Below are 22,754 nucleotides of genomic sequence, written 5' to 3'. Positions count from 1 at the left end.
TTCTTATGGCTCTGTCAGTAATCTTTAATTTTCAACAGACACAAAAGACAAATTTCCTTTATATAAATATCCCCATAACATGAACATTAAATGAAAGAAACCGGTATTCAAGGCACCATCAGTAGACTATATTTTCTATTTTAGCAAAAGTGGGCTAAATTTACTTCAAAGAAAAAACAATAATAGCAATTTTCTATCATCCACTCAACTGAAATATTTTTAAAATATAATTGGATTGAAATACAAAAAAATAAAGTGCAAAAATCTATTAATCAAAAACAACACTTTGTTTAAGGAGAAGTAACATGCAGTGAAAACAAATATTAAATTTTAACTTTTAAACTTGAACTGAGTAAAAACTCTAAATATGTGATTGCACAGTAATGTTCACTTGTTTGAGGTTGAGGGTGATACTTGGTGGTGTCCCATCTTTTCCACAAGTTCATCAATGTTCGGGGTAAGGCTCTGAGCTGAAGAAATCCTCAGAATTGAGTGGAGGTGTTCAGCAGTAAGTCGACTTCTGTGTGATGTTTTGTTCAGGTTCATCAAAGAAAACAGTTGTTCACACAGGTATGTGCTGCCAAACATAGACAACGTTTGAGCAGCCTGGATGCGCAGCTGGGGCATTGTGCCGGGGAGGAAACGGGCGAACTCCGCAGCACCCACTGCCGCATATTTTGCCCTCAGTGCATCATTGCATTGGAGGTCAATCAACTCCATTTGGAGGTTTGGTGGTGAGCTTTCCACGTCAACAGCAAATGGGTTACCGAGCAGTTCCAACCTGCTTTTTTGTGCTTCAAAGTCAGCAAATCGGCGTCGAAAGTCAGCGGCAAGCATACCTATTTTATCAGCCAACTGTGTGCTCGGGAACGCACTGGTAGAGAGCTTCTCTTTCATGGTCTGGCAGCTGGGAAAGTGGCTCAAATTTTCTTTCCGCATCTGCGTCTCCCACAGAGTCAGTTTGGTTTTAAATGCCTTCACTGTACTGTACATATCAGAGATGACACGATCCCGACCCTGCAGCTGCAAGTTTATTGCATTCAGATGACTCGTAATGTCACACAGAAAAGCCATTTCACACAGAAACATTTCGTCTCGGAGTTGTGTTGTGTCTTTCCCTTTGCTGTCCAAGAACAGACAAATCTCCTCACGAAGCTCGAAACATCTTTGAAGCACCTTTCCCTGGCTTAGCCATCGCACCTCTGTGTGATAAGGCAAATCACCATGCTCCGTTTCTAACTCCGTCAGAAATGCCTTGAACTGGCGGTGATTCAAACCTTTGGCTCTGATAAAGTTAACTGTGCGCGTGATGATGCTCATTACATGCTCCATTTTCAAGGCTTTACCGCACAACGCTTCCTGGTGTATGATACAATGATAAGCTGTCAGCTCACCTGTCGCGTTTTCCTCTTGCATCTTTTCCCGTATCTTCGCCACCAGTCCGCTCCTGTGTCCACACATCGCAGGTGCTCCGTCGGTTGTCAAACCCATGAGTTTTTCCCAAGGCAGCTCCATCTCATTTACACATCTTGACACCTCTTCATACAAATCATGCCCCGTAGTTGTGCCATGCATAGGACGTAAAGCCAAAAACTCCTCTGTCACGCTTAGGTTGGAGTCCACTCCGCGGATGAAAATTGACAACTGGGCAATGTCAGAAATGTCGGTGCTCTCATCCACAGCCAAGGAATATGCAATAAAATCTTTTCCCTTTTTCACAAGCTGCTCTTTTAGATTGATGGACAACTGGTCTACTCTCTCGGCAATGGTGTTTCTGCTCAGACTCACATTTAAAAAGAGTTGCCTTTTTTCTGGGCAAACTTCGTCACAAACTTTAATCATGCAGTTTTTGATGAAATCCCCCTCCGTAAATGGCCGGGCTGATTTAGCGATCTCTTCTGCCAAAATAAAACTGGCCTTGACAGCAGCCTGGCCTTGTGATTTGGCTTTTTTGAACAGAGCCTGTCGAGATTTGAGGCCTCGTTTTAATTCCTCTGCCTTTTGTAGCCTTTGTTCCATGTCCATATTCTTGTTTTTGTCCGCGTGTTTCGTTTCATAATGTCGTCTCAGATTATACTCTTTCAGTACCGCCACACTTTCTCCACACAGAAGACACACAGGTTTTCCAGCTACCTTCGTGAACATATACTCCGACTCCCACCTTGTTTGAAACCCCCGGTTCTCAGTATCCACCTTCCGTTTTGCCATTTTTGATGGGTATCTGAAAGTTAATTTTACTGTGATGCTGACGACTGCTGTGCCAATAAATATTGAAATGAAGCAGCCTACTGCTCGGTGCGTCACCTTTGCATTGTGGGAAATGTAGTATTGGTGCGTGTAAAAGATCTGCGGGCTGCCGGCTTGCTGCGGGCCGGTTCTAATAATAAATCAAGATCATCCCAGGGGCCGTAAAAAACCTTCTTGCGGGCCGGATGTGGCCCGCGGGCCTTGACTCTGACATATGTGCTCTATATGGTCAGACACTGCAGCAATATCCTGTATACAGCAATATGTACACTGTCACTCTATATGGTCAGACACTACAGCAATATCCTGTATACATCAATATGTACACAGTCCCTCTATATTGTCAGACACTACAGCAATATCCTGTATACAGCAATATGTACACAGTCACTCTATATGGTCAGACACTACAGCAATATCCTGTATACAGCAATATGTACACAGTCCCTCTATATGGCCAGACACTACAGCAATATCCTGTATACTGCAATATGTACACAGTCACTCTATATGGTCAGACACTACAGCAATATCCTGAATACAGCAGCAATATGTACAGAGTCACTCTATATGGTCAGACACTACAGTAATATACTGTATACAGCAATATGTACACAGTCACTCTATATGGTCAGACACTACAGCAATACACTGTATACAGCAATATATACACAGTCACTCTATATGGTCAGACACTACAGTAATAATACTGTATACAGCAATATATACACAGTCACTCTATATGGTCAAACACTACAGCAATATACTGTATACATCAATATGTACACAGTCACTCTATATGGTCAGACACTACAGCAATATACTGTTTACATCAATATGTACACAGTCACTCTATATGGTCAGACACTATAGCAATATATACACAGTCACTCTATATGGTCAGACACTACAGCAATATATACACAGTCACTCTATATGGTCAGACACTACAGCAATATATACACAGTCACTCTATATGGTCAGACACTACAGTGGTATATACACAGTCACTCTATATGGTCAGACACTACAGTAGTATATACACAGTCACTCTATATGGTCAGACACTACAGCAATATCCTGTATACAGCAATATGTACACAGTCACTCTATATGGTCAGACACTACAGCAATATCCTGAATACAGCAATATGTACACAGTCACTCTATATGGTCAGACACTACAGCAATATCCTGTATACAGCAATATATACACAGTCACTCTATATGGTCAGACACTACAGCAATATACTGTATATAGCAATATATACACAGTCACTCTATATGGTCAGACACTACAGTAATAATACTGTATACAGCAATATATACACAGTCACTCTATATGGTCAGACACTACAGCAATATACTGTATACAGCAACATGTACACAGTCACTCTATATGGTCAGACACTACAGCAATATATACACAGTCACTCTATATGGTCAGACACTACAGCAATATACTGTATACATCAATATGTACACAGTCACTCTATATGGTCAGACACTACAGCAATATACTGTATACATCAATATGTACACAGTCACTCTATATCAGGGGTGTCAAAGTCAAATGGACGGAGGGCCAAATAAAAAAATCAGCTACAAGACGAGGGCCGGACTGTTCGAATGTTCATTGAAAAATTTTTAAATGACGCATATAGTCTAGTGAACCTAATTGAACCTACTGAAAACCTAACAAATATATTACAATATGATCAGATAAATAAAGCAATATTTTCTTATGGCTCTGTCAGTAATCTTTAATTTTCAACAGACACAAAAGACAAATTTCCTTTATATAAATATCCCCATAACATGAACATTAAATGAAAGAAACCGGTATTCAAGGCACCATCAGTAGACTATATTTTCTATTTTAGCAAAAGTGGGCTAAATTTACTTCAAAGAAAAAACAATAATAGCAATTTTCTATCATCCACTCAACTGAAATATTTTTAAAATATAATTGGATTGAAATACAAAAAAATAAAGTGCAAAAATCTATTAATCAAAAACAACACTTTGTTTAAGGAGAAGTAACATGCAGTGAAAACAAATATTAAATTTTAACTTTTAAACTTGAACTGAGTAAAAACTCTAAATATGTGATTGCACAGTAATGTTCACTTGTTTGAGGTTGAGGGTGATACTTGGTGGTGTCCCATCTTTTCCACAAGTTCATCAATGTTCGGGGTAAGGCTCTGAGCTGAAGAAATCCTCAGAATTGAGTGGAGGTGTTCAGCAGTAAGTCGACTTCTGTGTGATGTTTTGTTCAGGTTCATCAAAGAAAACAGTTGTTCACACAGGTATGTGCTGCCAAACATAGACAACGTTTGAGCAGCCTGGATGCGCAGCTGGGGCATTGTGCCGGGGAGGAAACGGGCGAACTCCGCAGCACCCACTGCCGCATATTTTGCCCTCAGTGCATCATTGCATTGGAGGTCAATCAACTCCATTTGGAGGTTTGGTGGTGAGCTTTCCACGTCAACAGCAAATGGGTTACCGAGCAGTTCCAACCTGCTTTTTTGTGCTTCAAAGTCAGCAAATCGGCGTCGAAAGTCAGCGGCAAGCATACCTATTTTATCAGCCAACTGTGTGCTCGGGAACGCACTGGTAGAGAGCTTCTCTTTCATGGTCTGGCAGCTGGGAAAGTGGCTCAAATTTTCTTTCCGCATCTGCGTCTCCCACAGAGTCAGTTTGGTTTTAAATGCCTTCACTGTACTGTACATATCAGAGATGACACGATCCCGACCCTGCAGCTGCAAGTTTATTGCATTCAGATGACTCGTAATGTCACACAGAAAAGCCATTTCACACAGAAACATTTCGTCTCGGAGTTGTGTTGTGTCTTTCCCTTTGCTGTCCAAGAACAGACAAATCTCCTCACGAAGCTCGAAACATCTTTGAAGCACCTTTCCCTGGCTTAGCCATCGCACCTCTGTGTGATAAGGCAAATCACCATGCTCCGTTTCTAACTCCGTCAGAAATGCCTTGAACTGGCGGTGATTCAAACCTTTGGCTCTGATAAAGTTAACTGTGCGCGTGATGATGCTCATTACATGCTCCATTTTCAAGGCTTTACCGCACAACGCTTCCTGGTGTATGATACAATGATAAGCTGTCAGCTCACCTGTCGCGTTTTCCTCTTGCATCTTTTCCCGTATCTTCGCCACCAGTCCGCTCCTGTGTCCACACATCGCAGGTGCTCCGTCGGTTGTCAAACCCACGAGTTTTTCCCAAGGCAGCTCCATCTCATTTACACATCTTGACACCTCTTCATACAAATCATGCCCCGTAGTTGTGCCATGCATAGGACGTAAAGCCAAAAACTCCTCTGTCACGCTTAGGTTGGAGTCCACTCCGCGGATGAAAATTGACAACTGGGCAATGTCAGAAATGTCGGTGCTCTCATCCACAGCCAAGGAATATGCAATAAAATCTTTTCCCTTTTTCACAAGCTGCTCTTTTAGATTGATGGACAACTGGTCTACTCTCTCGGCAATGGTGTTTCTGCTCAGACTCACATTTAAAAAGAGTTGCCTTTTTTCTGGGCAAACTTCGTCACAAACTTTAATCATGCAGTTTTTGATGAAATCCCCCTCCGTAAATGGCCGGGCTGATTTAGCGATCTCTTCTGCCAAAATAAAACTGGCCTTGACAGCAGCCTGGCCTTGTGATTTGGCTTTTTTGAACAGAGCCTGTCGAGATTTGAGGCCTCGTTTTAATTCCTCTGCCTTTTGTAGCCTTTGTTCCATGTCCATATTCTTGTTTTTGTCCGCGTGTTTCGTTTCATAATGTCGTCTCAGATTATACTCTTTCAGTACCGCCACACTTTCTCCACACAGAAGACACACAGGTTTTCCAGCTACCTTCGTGAACATATACTCCGACTCCCACCTTGTTTGAAACCCCCGGTTCTCAGTATCCACCTTCCGTTTTGCCATTTTTGATGGGTATCTGAAAGTTAATTTTACTGTGATGCTGACGACTGCTGTGCCAATAAATATTGAAATGAAGCAGCCTACTGCTCGGTGCGTCACCTTTGCATTGTGGGAAATGTAGTATTGGTGCGTGTAAAAGATCTGCGGGCTGCCGGCTTGCTGCGGGCCGGTTCTAATAATAAATCAAGATCATCCCAGGGGCCGTAAAAAACCTTCTTGCGGGCCGGATGTGGCCCGCGGGCCTTGACTCTGACATATGTGCTCTATATGGTCAGACACTGCAGCAATATCCTGTATACAGCAATATGTACACTGTCACTCTATATGGTCAGACACTACAGCAATATCCTGTATACATCAATATGTACACAGTCCCTCTATATTGTCAGACACTACAGCAATATCCTGTATACAGCAATATGTACACAGTCACTCTATATGGTCAGACACTACAGCAATATCCTGTATACAGCAATATGTACACAGTCCCTCTATATGGCCAGACACTACAGCAATATCCTGTATACTGCAATATGTACACAGTCACTCTATATGGTCAGACACTACAGCAATATCCTGAATACAGCAGCAATATGTACAGAGTCACTCTATATGGTCAGACACTACAGTAATATACTGTATACAGCAATATGTACACAGTCACTCTATATGGTCAGACACTACAGCAATACACTGTATACAGCAATATATACACAGTCACTCTATATGGTCAGACACTACAGTAATAATACTGTATACAGCAATATATACACAGTCACTCTATATGGTCAAACACTACAGCAATATACTGTATACATCAATATGTACACAGTCACTCTATATGGTCAGACACTACAGCAATATACTGTTTACATCAATATGTACACAGTCACTCTATATGGTCAGACACTATAGCAATATATACACAGTCACTCTATATGGTCAGACACTACAGCAATATATACACAGTCACTCTATATGGTCAGACACTACAGCAATATATACACAGTCACTCTATATGGTCAGACACTACAGTGGTATATACACAGTCACTCTATATGGTCAGACACTACAGTAGTATATACACAGTCACTCTATATGGTCAGACACTACAGCAATATCCTGTATACAGCAATATGTACACAGTCACTCTATATGGTCAGACACTACAGCAATATCCTGAATACAGCAATATGTACACAGTCACTCTATATGGTCAGACACTACAGCAATATACTGTATACAGCAATATATACACAGTCACTCTATATGGTCAGACACTACAGCAATATACTGTATACAGCAACATTTACACAGTCACTCTATATGGTCAGACACTACAGTAATATACTGTATACATCAATATGTACACAGTCACTCTATATGGTCAGACACTACAGCAATATGTACACAGTCACTCTATATGGTCAGACACTACAGTAATATACTGTATACAGCAACATGTACACAGTCACTCTATATGGTCAGACACTACAGCAATATACTGTATACAGCAATATATACACAGTCACTCTATATGGTCAGACACTACAGCAATATACTGTATACAGCAACATGTACACAGTCCCTCTATATTGTCAGACACTACAGCAATATCCTGTATACAGCAATATGTACACAGTCACTCTATATGGTCAGACACTACAGCAATATCCTGTATACAGCAATATGTACACAGTCCCTCTATATGGCCAGACACTACAGCAATATCCTGTATACTGCAATATGTACACAGTCACTCTATATGGTCAGACACTACAGCAATATCCTGAATACAGCAGCAATATGTACACAGTCACTCTATATGGTCAGACACTAAAGCAATATCCTGTATACAGCAATATATACACAGTCACTCTATATGGTCAGACACTACAGCAATATCCTGTATACAGCAATATGTACACAGTCACTCTATATGGTCAGACACTGCAGCAATATCCTGTATACAGCAATATGTACACAGTCACTCTATATGGTCAGACACTACAGCAATATCCTGTATACATCAATATGTACGCAGTCCCTCTATATGGTCAGACACTACAGCAATATCCTGTATACAGCAATATGTACACAGTCACTCTATATGGTCAGACACTACAGTAATATACTGTATACAGCAATATGTACACAGTCACTCTATATGGTCAGACACTACAGCAATACACTGTATACAGCAATATATACACAGTCACTCTATATGGTCAGACACTACAGTAATAATACTGTATACAGCAATATATACACAGTCACTCTATATGGTCAGACACTACAGCAATATACTGTATACATCAACATGTACACAGTCACTCTATATGGTCAGACACTACAGCAATATATACACAGTCACTCTATATGGTCAAACACTACAGCAATATACTGTATACATCAATATGTACACAGTCACTCTATATGGTCAGACACTACAGCAATATACTGTTTACATCAATATGTACACAGTCACTCTATATGGTCAGACACTATAGCAATATATACACAGCCACTCTATATGGTCAGACACTACAGCAATATATACACAGTCACTCTATATGGTCAGACACAACAGCAATATATACACAGTCACTCTATATGGTCAGACACTACAGTGGTATATACACAGTCACTCTATATGGTCAGACACTACAGTAGTATATACACAGTCACTCTATATGGTCAGACACTACAGCAATATCCTGAATACAGCAATATGTACACAGTCACTCTATATGGTCAGACACTACAGCAATATACTGTATACAGCAATATATACACAGTCACTCTATATGGTCAGACACTACAGCAATATACTGTATACAGCAACATGTACACAGTCACTCTATATGGTCAGACACTACAGTAATATACTGTATACATCAATATGTACACAGTCACTCTATATGGTCAGACACTACAGCAATATGTACACAGTCACTCTATATGGTCAGACACTACAGTAATATACTGTATACAGCAACATGTACACAGTCACTCTATATGGTCAGACACTACAGTAATATACTGTATACATCAATATGTACACAGTCACTCTATATGGTCAGACACTACAGCAATATATACACAGTCACTCTATATGGTCAGACACTACAGCAATATACAGTGCATTGCGAAAGTATTCGCCCCCCTTGAACTTTGCGACCTTTTGCCACATTTCAGGCTTCAAACATAAATATATAAAACTGTATTTTTTTGTGAAGAATCAACAACAAGTGGGACACAGTCATGAAGTGGAACGACATTTATTGGATATTTCAAACTTTTTTAACAAATCAAAAACTGAAAAATTGGGCGTGCAAAATTATTCAGCCCCCTTAAGTTAATACTTTGTAGCGCCACCTTTTGCTGCGATTACAGCTGTAAGTCGCTTGGGGTATGTCTCTATCAGTTTTGCACATCGAGAGACTGACATTTTTTCCCATTCCTCCTTGCAAAACAGCTCGAGCTCAGTGAGGTTGGATGGAGAGCATTTGTGAACAGCAGTTTTCAGTTCTTTCCACAGATTCTCGATTGGATTCAGGTCTGGACTTTGACTTGGCCATTCTAACACCTGGATATGTTTATTTTTGAACCATTCTATTGTAGATTTTGCTTTATGTTTTGGATCATTGTCTTGTTGGAAGACAAATCTCTGTCCCAGTCTCAGGTCTTTTGCAGACTCCATCAGGTTTTCTTCCAGAATGGTCCTGTATTTGGCTCCATCCATCTTCCCATCAATTTTAACCATCTTCCCTGTCCCTGCTGAATAAAAGCAGGCCCAAACCATGATGCTGCCACCACCATGTTTGACAGTGGGGATGGTGTGTTCAGGGTGATGAGCTGTGTTGCTTTTACGCCAAACAATAACGTCTTGCATTGTTGCCAAAAAGTTCAATTTTGGTTTCATCTGACCAGAGCACCTTCTTCCACATGTTTGGTGTGTCTCCCAGGTGGCTTGTGGCAAACTTTAAACGACACTTTTTATGGATATCTTTAAGAAATGGCTTTCTTCTTGCCACTCTTCCATAAAGGCCAGATTTGTGCAATATACGACTGATTGTTGTCCTATGGACAGAGTCTCCCACCGCAGCTGTAGATCTCTGCAGTTCATCCAGAGTGATCATGGGCCTCTTGGCTGCATCTCTGATCAGTCTTCTCCTTGTATGAGCTGAAAGTTTAGAGGGACGGCCAGGTCTTGGTAGATTTGCAGTGGTCTGATACTCCTTCCATTTCAATATTATGGCTTGCACAGTGCTCCTTGGGATGTTTAAAGCTTGGGAAATCTTTTTGTATCCAAATCCGGCTTTAAACTTCTTCACAACAGTATCTCGGACCTGCCTGGTGTGTTCCTTGTTCTTCATGATGATCTCTGCGCTTTTAACGGACCTCTGAGACTATCACAGTGCAGGTGCATTTATACGGAGACTTGATTACACACAGGTGGATTGTATTTATCATCATTAGTCATTTAGGTCAACATTGGATCATTCAGAGATCCTCACTGAACTTCTGGAGAGAGTTTGCTGCACTGAAAGTAAAGGGGCTGAATAATTTTGCACGCCCAATTTTTCAGTTTTTGATTTGTTAAAAAAGTTTGAAATATCCAATAAATGTCGTTCCACTTCATGATTGTGTCCCACTTGTTGTTGATTCTTCACAAAAAAATACAGTTTTATATCTTTATGTTTGAAGCCTGAAATGTGGCAAAAGGTCGCAAAGTTCAAGGGGGCCGAATACTTTCGCAATGCACTGTATACACAGTCACTCTATATGGTCAGACACTACAGCAATATATACACAGTCACTCTATATGGTCAGACACTACAGTAGTATATACACAGTCACTCTATATGGTCAGACACTACAGTAGTATATACACAGTCACTCTATATGGTCAGACACTACAGCAATATCCTGTATACAGCAATATGTACACAGTCACTCTATATGGTCAGACACTACAGCAATATCCTGTATACAGCAATATGTACACAGTCACTATATATGGTCAGACACTAAAGCAATATCCTGTATACAGCAATATGTACACAGTCACTCAATATGGTCAGACACTACAGCAATATCCTGTATACAGCAATATGTACACAGTCACTCTATATGGTCAGACACTGCAGCAATATCCTATATACAGCAATATGTACACAGTCAATCTATATGGTCAGACACTACAGCGATATCCTGTATACATCAATATGTACACAGTCCCTCTATATGGTCAGACACTACAGCAATATCCTGTATACAGCAATATATTCACAGTCACTCTATATGGTCAGACACTACAGCAATATCCTGTATACATCAATATGTACACAGTCCCTCTATATGGTCAGACACTACAGCAATATCCTGTATACAGCAATATGTACACAGTCCCTCTATATGGCCAGACACTACAGCAATATCCTGTATACTGCAATATGTACACAGTCACTCTATATGGTCAGACACTACAGCAATATCCTGAATACAGCAGCAATATGTACACAGTCACTCTATATGGTCAGACACTAAAGCAATATCCTGTATACAGCAATATATACACAGTCACTCTATATGGTCAGACACTACAGCAATATCCTGTATACAGCAATATGTACACAGTCACTCTATATGGTCAGACACTGCAGCAATATCCTGTATACAGCAATATGTACACAGTCACTCTATATGGTCAGACACTACAGCAATATCCTGTATACATCAATATGTACGCAGTCCCTCTATATGGTCAGACACTACAGCAATATCCTGTATACAGCAATATGTACACAGTCACTCTATATGGTCAGACACTACAGTAATATACTGTATACAGCAATATGTACACAGTCACTCTATATGGTCAGACACTACAGCAATACACTGTATACAGCAATATATACACAGTCACTCTATATGGTCAGACACTACAGTAATAATACTGTATACAGCAATATATACACAGTCACTCTATATGGTCAGACACTACAGCAATATACTGTATACATCAACATGTACACAGTCACTCTATATGGTCAGACACTACAGCAATATATACACAGTCACTCTATATGGTCAAACACTACAGCAATATACTGTATACATCAATATGTACACAGTCACTCTATATGGTCAGACACTACAGCAATATACTGTTTACATCAATATGTACACAGTCACTCTATATGGTCAGACACTATAGCAATATATACACAGCCACTCTATATGGTCAGACACTACAGCAATATATACACAGTCACTCTATATGGTCAGACACAACAGCAATATATACACAGTCACTCTATATGGTCAGACACTACAGTGGTATATACACAGTCACTCTATATGGTCAGACACTACAGTAGTATATACACAGTCACTCTATATGGTCAGACACTACAGCAATATCCTGAATACAGCAATATGTACACAGTCACTCTATATGGTCAGACACTACAGCAATATACTGTATACAGCAATATATACACAGTCACTCTATATGGTCAGACACTACAGCAATATACTGTATACAGCAACATGTACACAGTCACTCTATATGGTCAGACACTACAGTAATATACTGTATACATCAATATGTACACAGTCACTCTATATGGTCAGACACTACAGCAATATGTACACAGTCACTCTATATGGTCAGACACTACAGTAATATACTGTATACAGCAACATGTACACAGTCACTCTATATGGTCAGACACTACAGTAATATACTGTATACATCAATATGTACACAGTCACTCTATATGGTCAGACACTACAGCAATATATACACAGTCACTCTATATGGTCAGACACTACAGCAATATACAGTGCATTGCGAAAGTATTCGCCCCCCTTGAACTTTGCGACCTTTTGCCACATTTCAGGCTTCAAACATAAATATATAAAACTGTATTTTTTTGTGAAGAATCAACAACAAGTGGGACACAGTCATGAAGTGGAACGACATTTATTGGATATTTCAAACTTTTTTAACAAATCAAAAACTGAAAAATTGGGCGTGCAAAATTATTCAGCCCCCTTAAGTTAATACTTTGTAGCGCCACCTTTTGCTGCGATTACAGCTGTAAGTCGCTTGGGGTATGTCTCTATCAGTTTTGCACATCGAGAGACTGACATTTTTTCCCATTCCTCCTTGCAAAACAGCTCGAGCTCAGTGAGGTTGGATGGAGAGCATTTGTGAACAGCAGTTTTCAGTTCTTTCCACAGATTCTCGATTGGATTCAGGTCTGGACTTTGACTTGGCCATTCTAACACCTGGATATGTTTATTTTTGAACCATTCTATTGTAGATTTTGCTTTATGTTTTGGATCATTGTCTTGTTGGAAGACAAATCTCTGTCCCAGTCTCAGGTCTTTTGCAGACTCCATCAGGTTTTCTTCCAGAATGGTCCTGTATTTGGCTCCATCCATCTTCCCATCAATTTTAACCATCTTCCCTGTCCCTGCTGAATAAAAGCAGGCCCAAACCATGATGCTGCCACCACCATGTTTGACAGTGGGGATGGTGTGTTCAGGGTGATGAGCTGTGTTGCTTTTACGCCAAACAATAACGTCTTGCATTGTTGCCAAAAAGTTCAATTTTGGTTTCATCTGACCAGAGCACCTTCTTCCACATGTTTGGTGTGTCTCCCAGGTGGCTTGTGGCAAACTTTAAACGACACTTTTTATGGATATCTTTAAGAAATGGCTTTCTTCTTGCCACTCTTCCATAAAGGCCAGATTTGTGCAATATACGACTGATTGTTGTCCTATGGACAGAGTCTCCCACCGCAGCTGTAGATCTCTGCAGTTCATCCAGAGTGATCATGGGCCTCTTGGCTGCATCTCTGATCAGTCTTCTCCTTGTATGAGCTGAAAGTTTAGAGGGACGGCCAGGTCTTGGTAGATTTGCAGTGGTCTGATACTCCTTCCATTTCAATATTATGGCTTGCACAGTGCTCCTTGGGATGTTTAAAGCTTGGGAAATCTTTTTGTATCCAAATCCGGCTTTAAACTTCTTCACAACAGTATCTCGGACCTGCCTGGTGTGTTCCTTGTTCTTCATGATGATCTCTGCGCTTTTAACGGACCTCTGAGACTATCACAGTGCAGGTGCATTTATACGGAGACTTGATTACACACAGGTGGATTGTATTTATCATCATTAGTCATTTAGGTCAACATTGGATCATTCAGAGATCCTCACTGAACTTCTGGAGAGAGTTTGCTGCACTGAAAGTAAAGGGGCTGAATAATTTTGCACGCCCAATTTTTCAGTTTTTGATTTGTTAAAAAAGTTTGAAATATCCAATAAATGTCGTTCCACTTCATGATTGTGTCCCACTTGTTGTTGATTCTTCACAAAAAAATACAGTTTTATATCTTTATGTTTGAAGCCTGAAATGTGGCAAAAGGTCGCAAAGTTCAAGGGGGCCGAATACTTTCGCAATGCACTGTATACACAGTCACTCTATATGGTCAGACACTACAGCAATATATACACAGTCACTCTATATGGTCAGACACTACAGTAGTATATACACAGTCACTCTATATGGTCAGACACTACAGTAGTATATACACAGTCACTCTATATGGTCAGACACTACAGCAATATCCTGTATACAGCAATATGTACACAGTCACTCTATATGGTCAGACACTACAGCAATATCCTGTATACAGCAATATGTACACAGTCACTATATATGGTCAGACACTAAAGCAATATCCTGTATACAGCAATATGTACACAGTCACTCAATATGGTCAGACACTACAGCAATATCCTGTATACAGCAATATGTACACAGTCACTCTATATGGTCAGACACTGCAGCAATATCCTATATACAGCAATATGTACACAGTCAATCTATATGGTCAGACACTACAGCGATATCCTGTATACATCAATATGTACACAGTCCCTCTATATGGTCAGACACTACAGCAATATCCTGTATACAGCAATATATTCACAGTCACTCTATATGGTCAGACACTACAGCAATATCCTGTATACATCAATATGTACACAGTCCCTCTATATGGTCAGACACTACAGCAATATCCTGTATACAGCAATATGTACACAGTCACTCTATATGGTCAGACACTACAGCAATATCCTGTATACATCAATATGTACACAGTCCCTCTATATGGTCAGACACTACAGCAATATCCTGTATACAGCAATATATACACAGTCACTCTATATGGTCAGACACTACAGCAATATATTGTATACAGCAATATGTACACAGTCCCTCTATATTGTCTGACACTACAGCAATATCCTGTATACAGCAATATGTACACAGTCCCTCTATATGGTCAGACACTACAGCAATATCCTGTATACAGCAATATGTACACAGTCCCTCTATATGGTCAGACACTACAGAAATATATACACAGTCACTCTATATGGTCAGACACTACAGCAATATCCTGTATACAGCAATATGTACACAGTCACTCTATATGGTCAGACACTACAGCAATATACTGTATACAACAATATGTACACAGTCACTCTATATGGTCAGACACTACAGTAATATACTGTATACAGCAATATGTACACAGTCACTCTATATGGTCAGACACTACAGCAATATATGGTATATAATAATATATACACAGTCACTCTATATGGTCAGACACTACAGTAATATACTGTATACAGCAATATATACACAGTCACTCTATATGGTCAGACACTACAGTAATATACTGTATACAGCAATATGTACACAGTCACTCTATATGGTCAGACACTACAGCAATATATACACAGTCACTCTATATGGTCAGACACTACAGCAATATACTGTATACATCAATATGTACACAGTCACTCTATATGGTCAGACACTACAGCAATATGTACACAGTCACTCTATGTGGTCAGACACTACAGAAATATGTACACAGTCACTCTATATGGTCAGACACTACAGAAATATATACACAGTCACTCTATATGGTCAGACACTACAGAAATATGTACACAGTCACTCTATATGGTCAGACACTACAGAAATATGTACACAGTCACTCTATATGGTCAGACACTACAGAAATATGTACACAGTCACTCTATATGGTCAGACACTACAGAAATATATACACAGTCACTCTATATGGTCAGACACTACAGCAATATATACACAGTTACTCTTTACGGCCAGACACTACAATAATATACTGTATACAGCAACATATTCACAGTCACTCTGTATTGTCAGACACTACAGAATTATATACACAGTCACTCTATATGGTCAGACACTACAGTAATATACTGTATACAACAATATGTACACAGTCACTCTATATGGTCAGACACTACAGCAATGCAGTATATACACTGAGTATACCAAACACTACAAATACCTTCCTAATATTGAGTTGCCCCCCACACCTTTTGCCCTCAGAACAGCCTCAGTTCATCAGGTCATGAACTCTACAAGGTGTTGAATGCATTCCACAGGGATGCTGGCCCATGTTGACTCCAATGCTTCCCACAGTTGTCTCGTTGGCTGGATGTCCTTAGGATGGTCGACCATTCTTGACACACATGGGAAACTGTTGAGTGTGAAAAACCCAGCAGCTTTGCATTTCTTGGAACACTGAAACTGTTGCACCTGGCACCTACTACCATACCCTGTTCAAAGGCACTTAAATATTTTGTCTTGCCCATTATTCAGCCTCTGAATGGTGCACACACACAATCCATGTCTCAATTGTCTCAAGACTTAAAAATTCTTCTTTCACCCGTCTCCTCCCCTTCCTCTACACTGATTGAAGTGGATTTAACAAGTGACATCAATAAGGGATCATAGATTTCACCCGGATTTACCTGGTCAGTCTGTGTGTACACTGTCACTCTATATGGTCAGAGCAATATATACAGTGCCTTGCGAAAGTATTCGGCCCCCTTGAACTTTGCGACCTTTTGCCACATTTCAGGCTTCAAACATAAAGATATAAAACTGTATTTTTTTGTGAAGAATCAACAACAAGTGGGACACAATCATGAAGTGGAACGACATTTATTGGATATTTCAAACTTTTTTAACAAATCAAAAACTGAAAAATTGGGCATGCAAAATTATTCAGCCCCCTTAAGTTAATACTTTGTAGCGCCACCTTTTGCTGCGATTACAGCTTGGGGTATGTCTATCAGTTTTGCACATCGAGAGACTGAATTTTTTTCCCATTCCTCCTTGCAAAACAGCTCGAGCTCAGTGAGGTTGGATGGAGAGCATTTGTGAACAGCAGTTTTCAGTTCTTTCCACAGATTCTCGATTGGATTTAGGTCTGGACTTTGACTTGGCCATTCTAACACCTGGATATGTTTATTTTTGAACCATTCCATTGTAGATTTTGCTTTATGTTTTGGATCATTGTCTTGTTGGAAGACAAATCTCCATCCCAGTCTCAGGTCTTTTGCAGACTCCATCAGGTTTTCTTCCAGAATGGTCCTGTATTTGGCTCCATCCATCTTCCCATCAATTTTAACCATCTTCCCTGTCCCTGCTGAAGAAAAGCAGGCGCAAACCATGATGCTGCCACCACCATGTTTAACAGTGGGGATGGTGTGTTCAGCTGTGTTGCTTTTACGCCAAACATAACGTTTTGCATTGTTGCCAAAAAGTTCAATTTTGGTTTCATCTGACCAGAGCACCTTCTTCCACATGTTTGGTGTGTCTCCCAGGTGGCTTGTGGCAAACTTTAAACGACACTTTTTATGGATATCTTTAAGAAATGGCTTTCTTCTTGCCACTCTTCCATAAAGGCCAGATTTGTGCAATATACGACTGATTGTTGTCCTATGGACAGAGTCTCCCACCTCAGCTGTAGATCTCTGCAGTTCATCCAGAGTGATCATGGGCCTCTTGGCTGCATCTCTGATCAGTCTTCTCCTTGTATGAGCTGAAAGTTTAGAGGGACGGCCAGGTCTTGGTAGATTTGCAGTGGTCTGATACTCCTTCCATTTCAATATTATGGCTTGCACAGTGCTCCTTGGGATGTTTAAAGCTTGGGAAATCTTTTTGTATCGAAATCCGGCTTTAAACTTCTTCACAACAGTATCTCGGACCTGCCTGGTGTGTTCCTTGTTCTTCATGATGCTCTCTGCGCTTTTAACGGACGTCTGAGACTATCACAGTGCAGGTGCATTTATACGGAGACTTGATTACACACAGGTGGATTGTATTTATCATCATTAGTCATTTAGGTCAACATTGGATCATTCAGAGATCCTCACTGAACTTCTGGAGAGAGTTTGCTGCACTGAAAGTAAAGGGGCTGAATAATTTTGCACGCCCAATTTTTCAGTTTTTGATTTGTTAAAAAAGTTTGAAATATCCAATAAATGTCGTTCCACTTCATGATTGTGTTCCACTTGTTGTTGATTCTTCACAAAAAAATACAGTTTTATATCTTTATGTTTGAAGCCTGAAATGTGGCAAAAGGTCGCAAAGTTCAAGGGGGCCGAATACTTTTGCAAGGCACTGTATATACAGCCACTATGTCAAATCAATCCAGTTTAAACTCTAGAGAGGCGAAAAAGAAGACGTCAATGAAGAGAACAGACCTGTTTCTCTAACCTGTGTGTGTGTGTGTGTGTGTGTGTGTGTGTGTGTGTGTGTGTGTGTGTGTGTGTGTGTGTGTGTGTGTGTGTGTGTGTAGTCATAGAGACCTGAAGCCTGAGAACCTGCTCCTGGATGAGAAGAACAACATCCGCATCGCTGACTTCGGCATGGCTTCCCTACAGGTGGGAGACAGCCTGCTAGAGACCAGCTGTGGGTGAGTACAGTGTGTGTGTGTTCCTGCGTGTGTGTGTGTACTGACGTACAGTATTTTGGGGACGGCAGGTAGCCTAGTGGTTAGAGCGTTGGACTAGTAACCGAAAGGTTGCTGGATCGAATCCCCGAGCAGACAAGGTAAAAATCTGTCGTTCTGCCCCTGAACAAGGCAGTTAACCCACTGTTCCCCGGTAGGCCGTTATTGTAAATAAGAATTTGTTCTTAACTGACTTGCCTGGTTAAATAAATAAAACATGTTAAGAACTGTCTTTTCTTTCTTCTGAACGATGACAGATCTCCTCACTACGCGTGTCCAGAAGTTATCCGAGTAAGTTCCCTTCTCTCTGTGCGTCTGTGGAGGTCAGACGTACACCCACAATATCTGTGTTTGTCTGTACTGCATGAATGAACAGTGAATCGGTATTATTCTCCTTGAGTGTCCTGCCGTCCTCTTGTATTGCAGGGGGAGAAGTATGACGGTCGCAGGGCAGATGTGTGGAGCTGTGGAGTCATCCTCTTTGCACTGCTGGTGGTAAGAACCTCTCCCTCCATCTCTTTCTTTCCCTCAACGTCTCTCGCTTGTAACTCCCATCTCCCCTCTCCTGTGTGTGTGTGTGTGTGTGTAGGGAGCTCTACCCTTTGACCATGACAACCTGCGCCAGCTCCTTGAGAAGGTGAAGAGTGGGGTGTTCCACATGCCCCACTTCATCCCCCCAGACTGCCAGGCCCTGCTCAAAGGAATGATCCAGGTCAACCCTGACAAGAGACTCACGGTACGGGGGAGGAGAGGGGAGGAGAGGGGTAGAGAGAGAGGGGTGAGGAAGAGAGTGACTCACGGTACTGACTAGACGTAGTAGGGGAGGAGAGGGGTAGACAGAGACTCACGGTACTGACTAGACGTAGTAGGAGAGGGGAAGACAGAGACTCACGGTACTGACTAGACGTAGTAGGGGAGGAGAGGGGTAGACAGAGACTCACGGTACTGACTAGACGTAGTAGGAGAGGGGAGGAGAGGGGTAGACAGACTCACGGTACTGACTAGACGTAGTAGGAGAGGGGAAGACAGAGACTCACGGTACTGACTAGACGTAGTAGGGGAGGAGAGGGGTAGACAGAGACTCACGGTACTGACTAGACGTAGTAGGAGAGGGGAGGAGAGGGGTAGACAGAGACTCACGGTACTGACTAGACGTAGTAGGAGAGGGGAAGACAGAGACTCACGGTACTGACTAGACGTAGTAGGAGAGGGGTAGACAGAGACTCTCGGTACTGACTAGACGTAGTAGGAGAGGGGAAGACAGAGACTCACGGTACTGACTAGACGTAGTAGGGGAGGAGAGGGGTAGACAGACTCACGGTACTGACTAGACGTAGTAGGAGAGGGGAGGAGAGGGGTAGACAGAGACTCACGGTACTGACTAGACGTAGTAGGAGAGGGGAAGACAGACTCACGGTACTGACTAGACGTAGTAGGGGAGGAGAGGGGTAGACAGAGACTCACGGTACTGACTAGACGTAGTAGGAGAGGGGAGGAGAGGGGTAGACAGAGACTCACGGTACTGACTAGACGTAGTAGGAGAGGGGTAGACAGAGACTCACGGTACTGACTAGACGTAGTAGGGGAGGAGAGGGGTAGACAGAGACTCACGATACTGACTAGACGTAGTAGGAGAGGGGAGGAGAGGGGTAGACAGAGACTCACGGTACTGACTAGACGTAGTAGGAGAGGGGTAGACAGAGACTCTCGGTACTGACTAGACGTAGTAGGAGAGCGGTAGACAGAGACTCACGGTACTGACTAGACGTAGTAGGAGAGGGGTAGACAGAGACTCACGGTACTGACTAGACGTAGTAGGAGAGGGGAGGAGAGAGACTCACGGTACTGACTAGACGTAGTAGGAGAGCGGTAGCCAGAGACTCACGGTACTGACTAGACGTAGTAGGAGAGGGGTAGACAGAGACTCACGGTACTGACTAGACGTAGTAGGAGAGCGGTAGACAGAGACTCACGGTACTGACTAGACGTAGTAGGAGAGGGGTAGACAGAGACTCACGGTACTGACTAGACGTAGTAGGAGAGGGGTAGACAGAGACTCACGGTACTGACTAGACGTAGTAGGAGAGGGGTAGACAGAGACTCACGGTACTGACTAGACGTAGTAGGAGAGGGGTAGACAGAGATTCACGGTACTGACTAGACGTAGTAGGAGAGGGGTAGACAGAGACTCACGGTACTGACTAGACGTAGTAGGAGAGGGGAGGAGAGAGACTCACGGTACTGACTAGACGTAGTAGGCGTACTGTGTGGGTAACTAACTGGCTGCGTCTGTGTTCTTTTACAGCTAGAAGCCATACAAAAACACTCCTGGTATCTGTAAGTACACTCACCCCGTTGTACTCTGTTGTCTCTCACCACTTCATCATTGTCTTCTTCTCTCCGAACAGGAGACTAAAACCAAGACAGTCTGTTGGATAGTTCTTACATGTTGCTCGTGTGTAACTCTCTACTCATCCGACCTATCTCCCCGCCGTCTGTCTTTCCCTCTATCTCTCGCTTTTCCCCCTTTCCGTATCTCTCCCCCTGCCAGTGGTGGTCGTAACGAGCCGTGCCCGGAGCAGCCTCCTCCCAGGCGTGTGTGTGTGAAGAGGATCGTGTCGCTGACCGAGCTGGACCCTGATGTGCTGGACAGCATGCACTCGCTGGGCTGCTTCAGAGACCGGGGGAAACTGACCCAGGACTTGCAGTGTGAGGAGTGAGTACTATCGGGGGTGCTTTTAGAGACCGGGGAAAGCTGACCCGGGACCTCCAGTGTGAGTGTCCCTTGATGTGGCCCCTGTAGTGTCACCGTTCACTGGTTGCTGTGGAAATGAACTATTGATCTATCTCTCTCTTCCTCTCGCTCGCGCTCTCTTTCGCTCTCTATCTCTCTCTCTTTCTCTGTCAATTCCATTCAGCATTCTCTATCTCTCTGTTTCTCTCACTCTGCTCCTCCTTACTAGCCTCTCTCTATATATTCTCTCGCTCCCCTTCTCCCAACTAGTGTTTTCCTGCCTTTCTCTATCCTAGTATTTTTCTCTCTGTCTCTCTCTGGAGAAGTAAAGGTAATCCAACCCAGGAAATAGGACTTTGTGGAGTATTGGGGCAGCAGGGTAGCCTAGTGGTTAGAGCGTTGGACTAGTAACTGGAAGGTTGCAAGTTCAAACCCCCGAGCTGACAAGGTACAAATCTGTCGTTCTGCCCCTGAACAGGCAGTTAAGCCACTGTTCTTAGGCCGTCATTGAAAATAAGAACTTGCCTAGTTTAAATAAAGGTAAAATAAATAAAAACAATTGGGATAGGGGAACTGATTGTGATATTCCAGCAAAAAGAGACAATCTCTCTCTCTCTATTGACTGACCAATCTGCTTTTTTGGCATGTCAAATGTTACATCACTCTGGCAAAGCATTAACACGACCACAGATATAAACAATGGCTCCTTCTCCTTCTACGCTTGTCCCGCCAACTCTCACATTCACATTATGCTCTAGTTCTGATTTAGCCGTCTTTATCAATCCCTAAATGTCTCTTACTATCTCTCTCTCTCTCTTTCTTTCTCTCTATATTTCTCTCTCTCTCTATCTCTCTCTCTCACTCTCTCTCTCTTTCACTCACTCTCTCTCACTCTCTCTCTCTCTCTCTCTCTCTCTCTCTCTCTCTCTCTCTCTCTCGTTTTC

At 41.9% G+C, this 22,754-nt stretch overlaps 1 protein-coding gene across 5 annotated transcripts in view; it reads left to right on the top strand.

The window, feature by feature from the left end:
- The window catches only part of LOC139421008 (BR serine/threonine kinase 1b), a 42,766-nt gene that overhangs the window by 10,625 nt on the left and 9,387 nt on the right, over window positions 1-22,754 (top strand). For all 5 annotated transcript variants that reach the window (XM_071171476.1, XM_071171474.1, XM_071171475.1 and 2 more), the window contains exons 5-10: window positions 18,924-19,040; window positions 19,334-19,367; window positions 19,503-19,571; window positions 19,666-19,812; window positions 21,382-21,413; window positions 21,628-21,792. In XM_071171476.1, coding sequence (XP_071027577.1) covers window positions 18,924-19,040; window positions 19,334-19,367; window positions 19,503-19,571; window positions 19,666-19,812; window positions 21,382-21,413; window positions 21,628-21,792 — 564 coding nt within the window. The remainder of the gene's footprint in view (window positions 1-18,923; window positions 19,041-19,333; window positions 19,368-19,502; window positions 19,572-19,665; window positions 19,813-21,381; window positions 21,414-21,627; window positions 21,793-22,754) is intronic.

Source organism: Oncorhynchus clarkii, chromosome 12 (genome assembly GCF_045791955.1).
Source record: "Oncorhynchus clarkii lewisi isolate Uvic-CL-2024 chromosome 12, UVic_Ocla_1.0, whole genome shotgun sequence".
Classification (NCBI taxonomy): Eukaryota; Metazoa; Chordata; class Actinopteri; order Salmoniformes; family Salmonidae; genus Oncorhynchus; species Oncorhynchus clarkii.
This window is presented reverse-complemented; position numbering and strand designations above follow the sequence as displayed.